General features: G+C 38.0%; 1 protein-coding gene across 1 annotated transcript; it reads right to left on the reverse strand.

Annotated features, from left to right (window-relative positions):
• Positions 1-6,105: 6,105 nt before the first annotated feature.
• On the reverse strand, positions 6,106-7,080 carry LOC118619936 (olfactory receptor 4F21-like). The gene has a single exon (XM_036246836.1). The coding sequence runs from the start codon at positions 7,075-7,077 to the stop codon at positions 6,106-6,108; it is 972 nt and encodes a 323-aa protein (XP_036102729.1). The 5' UTR covers positions 7,078-7,080.
• Positions 7,081-7,399: the final 319 nt, after the last annotated feature.

A 7,399-nucleotide genomic window follows, 5' to 3' on the forward strand; every position in this document is an offset into this window, starting at 1 on the left:
GCCTTCAGTGTGGCATCTAGAATGTGATCCATGTCCTAATAGAAAGGATAAATATATTAAAGGTAATAATATACCCAGGTGGTCCATCAACAGCTCTTGTCTATGTGTAGGATGTGGAGAAGTGAAGAGGGTGTTATAATAGCACAAGGGGCTGAACTCAAAATGCTAGTGGAGCTGGAATGAGGCTAATCACTAATGGTTAAATCTCTCATATGTCAGCTTCTTAAAAAGAAACAACAGAATGGAAAACCTCCTTTGTTTATATTTTATCTTTACATTAAAAGTATGCAGAGTCGGTATAAGGGACATTGATGAACTGTAATTATACAGAGTATATTAATTATCTATTGCCATCCACAAAGTAGCTTAATCATGAGCAATAACATTTTACTTGCTCATGACTGCAGTTGGGGCTAAGCTCAGCTGGGCTTTCCCATGAGGCATCAGTTATCTGGCAGCTTGACTGGAGTTGGAGGATAAGATGGCCTCATTCACGTCTGGGACCTTCACGCTGGCTATTGGCTATGCCGCTCTCCCCAAGGTGGTGGAGAACACTACAACAGGGCAAAGGCAGAAGCTGCAAAGCAACCTATGCCCAAATTCCAGAATTCATGTAACACCATGTTTGCCACATTCCATTGGTCAAAGCAAGGAACAAGACAAGGCCATATTTAAGGCTGGAGATATAGACTCCACCTCTTGGCAGAAGAAGGTGCAAAATGTAGCTATGTTCTTCAACCAACGAGAGACTGCATAACTACCCATTCTGAGTTGTGTCAGTTGATTAAGTCTCAGTCAGAAGCTTTAATATAGGGACCTGATATATGTCCTAAGACGCTGTTGCTCCAACTTTTGCGAACTCAAGGGCACATCAGCTCTCTTCCTTTCCTGCTTCTATCTTAGATTCAACAGGTTTTTAATCAGTAATTTTAATTTTCTAAACGAGTTTGTATCTTGATACTATATATGAGACTCGATTAACCCACATGAGCTTCCCCGGTCTTCTGTGCCCAGGGCTAACCAGCCTCCTAATTGTCAAAGAGTATTCAGGAACACTGAGGTAGAGCCCGTCTCATTACTTGATTTGAAAGGAGCCTAGAGGTCTTGTGGGAAAGAAATTTCTCATCCTCCACAAATAAGATTGGACATGTACAGAACTGTCTGATAAACTCGAGGTGTTTGAAGGAGGGCAGTCTGAGGCATCTGTGAGAAAATTATTATAAAAGCAAAAGATACCTGACAAAGTAGGCCAGACTAAGCATCAGGCCTGTGTTAGAGTGAGCAGTAATTTCAGGTACAGAGCAAGAGTGTGCATGACCACCCTTCAACACACCCTCTCTACTCCTTCCCATACCACCCCCAGATTCCTGAAAGTCCCTGTGCTGTCTGAGAATGATAGGGCTGTGATACAAAGACTGTGAAACTAGAACTCAAATTTCTTGTGTGGAAATCCCTTCCCACCAAAGAGGCTGTGAGGAGAAGCATAAAATAGGCAAAGGGCTGACCATCCAGAGTAGACTCAGTTTCAGCAAGTGGTATGTGGGCAACTCGGAGATCAGTAATTTGGGAGAGATGGACAAGGATACAAGCAGATGGCCATTTGCCACAGAATGGTTTCTGTCCTTGAAGCAGAGGAATGGCTGTAACATGACCATCCGAACAGAGAGTTTGCACTCATTATATGAGAACCTTCCCATGCAAGTACTCTAGAGAAAATACCTGGGGAGGAGAACCCAGGAAAAGATTCCATTTCTACTTATCAGACGGGTCGGAGAAATGAGACCTGGAATGTTGTGGTAAATATGACACATTTATACTATGGCAGCCTGGTGTTCTGTCTTAATTTTACTTTTTTTTTTAATCCTCACCAGAGGATATTTTTTCTATTTATCATTAGATAGAGTGGGAAGCAGGGAGGGAGGGAGGGAGGGAGGGAGAGAGGGAGGGAGAGAGAGAGAGAGAGAGAGAGAGAGACATCGATGTGAGAGAGAGACATCGACTGGTTGCCTCCTGCACGACCCGACCAGGGCCAGGGATGAACCGCAACTGACGTACATGCCCTTGACTAAATCAAACCCGCAAATCATTGGTCCATAGGCTGACGCTCTAACCGCTGAGCCAAACTGGCCAGGGCTTAATTTTACTTTTTAACTTGATTCTGTGTCTGCTTATTTAATAGTGCATGGTGACATATTAAAATGTTGAATGCCAAGATAAATATTTTCTTATATTGTCTTAACTCTTTACCAATCAAAAGATATTCAAAGCCTAGATTTACAAAGTGTATGAATCAATATTTATGGGGAAGAATTTCCTTACAAAACTTCAAAACTTTTCATTTACAACTGAAAATATTTGTGGCTGTCATTCACATAAATGCCTTTGAGAAAAGCACATTCTATCTGTCCATTTATATATGGCAGCTATGATTATTATTCATTGTCACCATAAGAAATCAGTGGGTAGTGGGAAATGAGGTCAATGTTATGGGATTGAGACAGAAAGAGACTATATCCTGAATTATTCCTATAAAACTTTGGAAGGAAGATTTTTCTGTGAAGTCAAAATCTGTAACTATAGGCATCCGAGAAAATCAGAGATCCTTGTATCTTTAAAAAAAACATATTTGCAATGGGGAGTTAATGTTGAATGAGTACAAGTTTCTGTTTAAGATGATGAAAACTTCTGGAGATGAACAGTGGTGATGGTTGTACGACAATATAAATGTACTTGATATCACTTGAAATGGTTAAGATGATAAATATTATGTTATGTGTATTTTTAAATTTTAAATAAAATTTTTGTTTTTAATAAAAATAATTTAAATTAAAATTAAAAAAGGAGAAGTCAGTGGGGTTTTAGAAAAGCTCATTTTCTAATTAGTTCTTATTGCCATTCGGTTTGCTTAATAAGTGACCATTCAGCCCTGAATAGTGTGGCTCAGCTCGTTGGAGCATTGTCCCATGCACAAAAAGTTTTCAGGTTCTACTTCCAATCAGTACACATAATTAGATTGCAGGTTCGATCCCAGAGACCATACAGGAGGCAACTGATTGATGTCTAGGTCATTGTCGGTATCTTTAAACAAAATCTTCCTCATTCAGGACAATTAGTAATATGAAACAAAAGCCTTAAGGATACAGTTACTCTTCACCCAGTAATTACATATCTAAGATTTTATCTGAAGAAAATAATCAGAAAAATGCACAATGCATGCTTTCTGTCGGTAAAAATTTTATGACTAACTACATATATACTAATGTCTACACTTTTGTAATGTCTACACTTATTTGCTTTTTAAAGCTGCTTAAAAATTATGATACAAATTTTCAGTTATAAAATAAAGTCCTGTGGATGTATTGTACAGCCTAGCAACTGTAACTAATACTGTTTATATATTTGAAAGTTGCTAAAAGAATAGACCTTAAAAGTTCTCATCATGCACAGGGATATCATCAATATCATAATAACTATATATGGGTCCAGGTGAGTATTTGAAATATCAGGTGGACCACTCTGTAAAGTACATAATTGACTAACCACTATACTGTATGCTGCACATCTGAAACTAATACAGAATAATATTGAATATAAACTGTAATTGAATATAAATTATAATTGAAAAATAACAATTAAAAATGTAACTCTGTGTGGTAATGGATATCAACTAAATCATTGTGATCATTTTGCAACATATACAAATATTGAATCATTTTGCTGTACACCTGAAATTAATATATCAATTATATATCACTTCATCTTTTTTTTTTCCTTTATTGATTTTAGAAAGAGAGAGGAAGTGAGAGGCAGAGAAAGACAAACATCAATGAAAGAGAACATCAATTGGCCACCTCCTGCATGCCCCCCACTGGGGACCGGGCCCACAACCTGGGAATGTGCCCTGACCAGGAATCTAACTGGTGACCTCTTGGTGCACGGGTCGATGCTCAACCACTGAGCTACACTATCCAGACAACTATATCTCACTTTTAAAAATAGGATGAAAATTTTTAATACATAAAAGCAAGAACTGCAAAAATAAAGTGGCAACATATCTTTCCTCAAGCTTGAGGGGTCTGATTTTTTTTACCTGCAGTTCCCTGGCAAATCTGTGTAGGGGAGAGGGCAAAGCTTTGTCAGAAACATTAATTTCAGCCTTTAGCATTACCCTTCCCATCCTTTACTAATGATCTATTGTCACTGATGATTATTTGGACTTTCATGGATGGCTAGCCAGTTTCATAACAAGTTACCTAACTTACATATGAATAATAATACCTTCACTTAACACTTGTCCCTATTCATTTGGTAACCCAGAAAAAGCAGTGAGGAACTTTTTTTTATTGATTTGAGAGAGAGAGGAAGGGAAAGGGAAAGAGAGATAGAAACATCAATGAGAGAGAACCATCGACTGGCTGCCTCCTGCATGCCCCTCACTGGGGATCAGGCCCACAACCTAGGCATGTGTCCTGACCTGGAATCGAACCGGCTACCTCCTGGTGCATGGGTTGACGCTCAACTGCTAAGCCATACCAGCCAGACAAGTGAGATACTCTTTAAGGTCTATTTATATACTTCTGAATAGTTATACTTTTTTTTTTTTTTTTTTTTTTATCCTCACCCGAGGACATTTTTTCCATTTTTTGTTCAGATAGAGCGGGAGGGAGAGAGAGGAAGAGACGGAGAGAGAGAGAGAGAGACATCGATGTGAAGGGACACATCGAGTGGCTGCCACCCGCATGACCAACCAGGGCCAGGGCAAACTGCAACCGAGGTACGTGCCCTTAGCGGGAACCGAACCCGGGTCTCTCTGTACCGCAGGACAACGCTCCAGCCGCTGAGCCAAACCGGCCAGGGCTGAATAGTTATACTTTTGAGTAGTTATTTATATTTTTTAAACAGTATATTAATTTTTTATATATTTCTGAATAGTTATTTATACTTTTGAGTAATTATTTATATTTTTAAACAGTATATTATTTTTTTAAATAATTGTATATCTTATCACATGGAAAGTTTAATACATTTCTTCATTATAGCTTTATATCTCTTCATTTATAGATAGTTTTGTAATAAATTTTTCTTTTTAATGTCTATACTTTTTATTTGCTTTTTATTTAGTCATGAACCTCATCTACATAATATAGAAATCTTTTATATTTTTATTCATATATTCATAAACCAGAACCACCTATTTTTATTTAGCTTCAAAATATTCAATCCATTTATAATATTTTAATAGTCACATAGTTTTCTTTGCCATGTAAAAATAATGACTATTGTTTAGGGAATAATTGGAGTAAAACATAATTTCCATATATACTGAGTAGTGTAGGAATTCACATCTTTTGGTCTCAGAACTATTTTTTGAGAGAGAGATAAAAACATTGATGTGAAAGAGAAACATTGATTGGCTGCCTCCCACATCACCCCTACTGGGGATCCAGTTCATAACCCAGGTATGTTTCCTGATCAGGAATCAAATCGGGACCTCTCCGCGCATGGGACCTCGCTCAATCCACTTAGCCACATGGGCCAGGCTGGTCTCAGAACTTTGACTAACTAATAATATTAAAGTTTCCTGAGTTGTAACTCAGTGATTTACCCCAAATTCCACCTTTCAATTCTAACTAAATCTAAAAACCTTAGTATTAACTAAATCTGAACATCGATGGGCAAATCCAGATATTAGAAGCCTCAAAGTCTCAAAACTATCTAGGTAATTATGTTCATTTTGTTGATTCTTCCGGGTATATAGATACCGTGTAACTCAAAGGGCATGACTATTGGTACATACATAAATTAGAAGAGATACATCTCTGAGAATCACTGCCAAAGAGAAGACATTTTGCTTTAAGGGAAAATGTGCCCCATATGTGAGACTGCAGCTTTCACCAAAGTCTTCAATAATAAAGGACACTATATGCCAAAGCTGAAGTCACTTGTCCTCAATATTTCAGAATCCTTAGAGCAAGGGTCCCTGTGAAAGTCTCACCATATCAGAACAGTCCTTGAGGAGAGATTTCACAATGAATATTGAAATCAGTTACTAAACTAAAAACATCTGTGAAAAGTTTAAACAAAGAGGTTAATTTCCAGGTATAGTCAAGATGAACCTGAATTTCTTGGATTATGCATTAAGGAATGCTTCCTAAAACTTAAAATCTTACAGACAAGTCTCCTCATTGCCACCTTCATCTCCTTATTTCTAAATGTATAGATAATAGGATTCATAAAAGGAGTGATAAGGGCATCAAAAATGGCTAAAAATTTATCTATGGGTAAGGTAGGGAATGGCCACACATAGACAATAATGCAAGGACCAAAAAAAAAGACCACTACAGTGATGTGAGCTGAGAGTGTGGAGAGGGCTTTGGATGCACTACCTGAGGTGTGTTTGCGAACTGTGACCAGTATGAAGACATAAGACACAATCAAGATAAAGAAGGTGCCCATGGAGATAAAGCCACTGTTGGCAGTGACCAGAAACTCCAATCTATATGTGTCTATACATGCAAGTTTGATGAACCGAGGAAAATCACAATAAAAGCTATCCATTTGATTGGGACCACAAAAGGGTAAGTTTACAACAAAAGCCAGTTGGGCCACAGAGTGGATGAGTCCAATGATCCAAGAAATAGCTAAAAGAGAAATGCACATTTTTAGGCTCATGATGGTCAGGTAGTGGAGGGGCTTACAGATAGCAATGTATCGGTCATAGGCCATAACTATAAGCAGCACCATCTCTGTACCCCCAACAGTGTGAATAAAGAACATCTGAGTGATGCACCCTTTCAAGGAGATGACTTTATGTTTTCTGAAAAGGTCATAAACCATTTTGGGGGTTGCAATGCTGGAAACACCTGTGTCAATGAGGGAGAGATTTGCCAGCAAAAAGTACATAGGGGAATGTAAGTGATGGTCTGAGATTATTGTGAGCACAATGAAAAGGTTTCCTAGCATAGTTGCTATATAAAATATTGTGAAAAGCAGAAAAAGAAGAATCTGAATCTCCCAGGAACTGGTGAGTCCCAGCAGTAAAAATTCAGACACCATCGAGTGATTTCCTCCATCCATCAACTTAGGGTGCTAGGCTGACCCTGAAGTTACCTGAAAAGCATAAGAGAGAGGAAACATATTTTTTTTAAGTTGAAAGGGAAGTCCAGGCTATAGAATTACACAAATGTCAAAAATTAAAAATCACCTTGTCATTGTATAGTTACTTCAAGTTTATGTAGTTCAAGAATCACAGAGAGCTAGTACCAGAAATTTCTCCATGCCTAGATCTTTGGTATCATTTAATCATGTGCCTCAAATTTAGTTTGGGCTTTAGTGGATAAAGAAGAGGGAAAATGTAGACAAAGGAACCTAAGGACTTTTGGTCAAGATGGCGGGTAGG

This window comes from Molossus molossus, unplaced genomic scaffold (assembly GCF_014108415.1).
Source record: "Molossus molossus isolate mMolMol1 unplaced genomic scaffold, mMolMol1.p scaffold_m16_p_1, whole genome shotgun sequence".
NCBI lineage: Eukaryota > Metazoa > Chordata > Mammalia > Chiroptera > Molossidae > Molossus > Molossus molossus.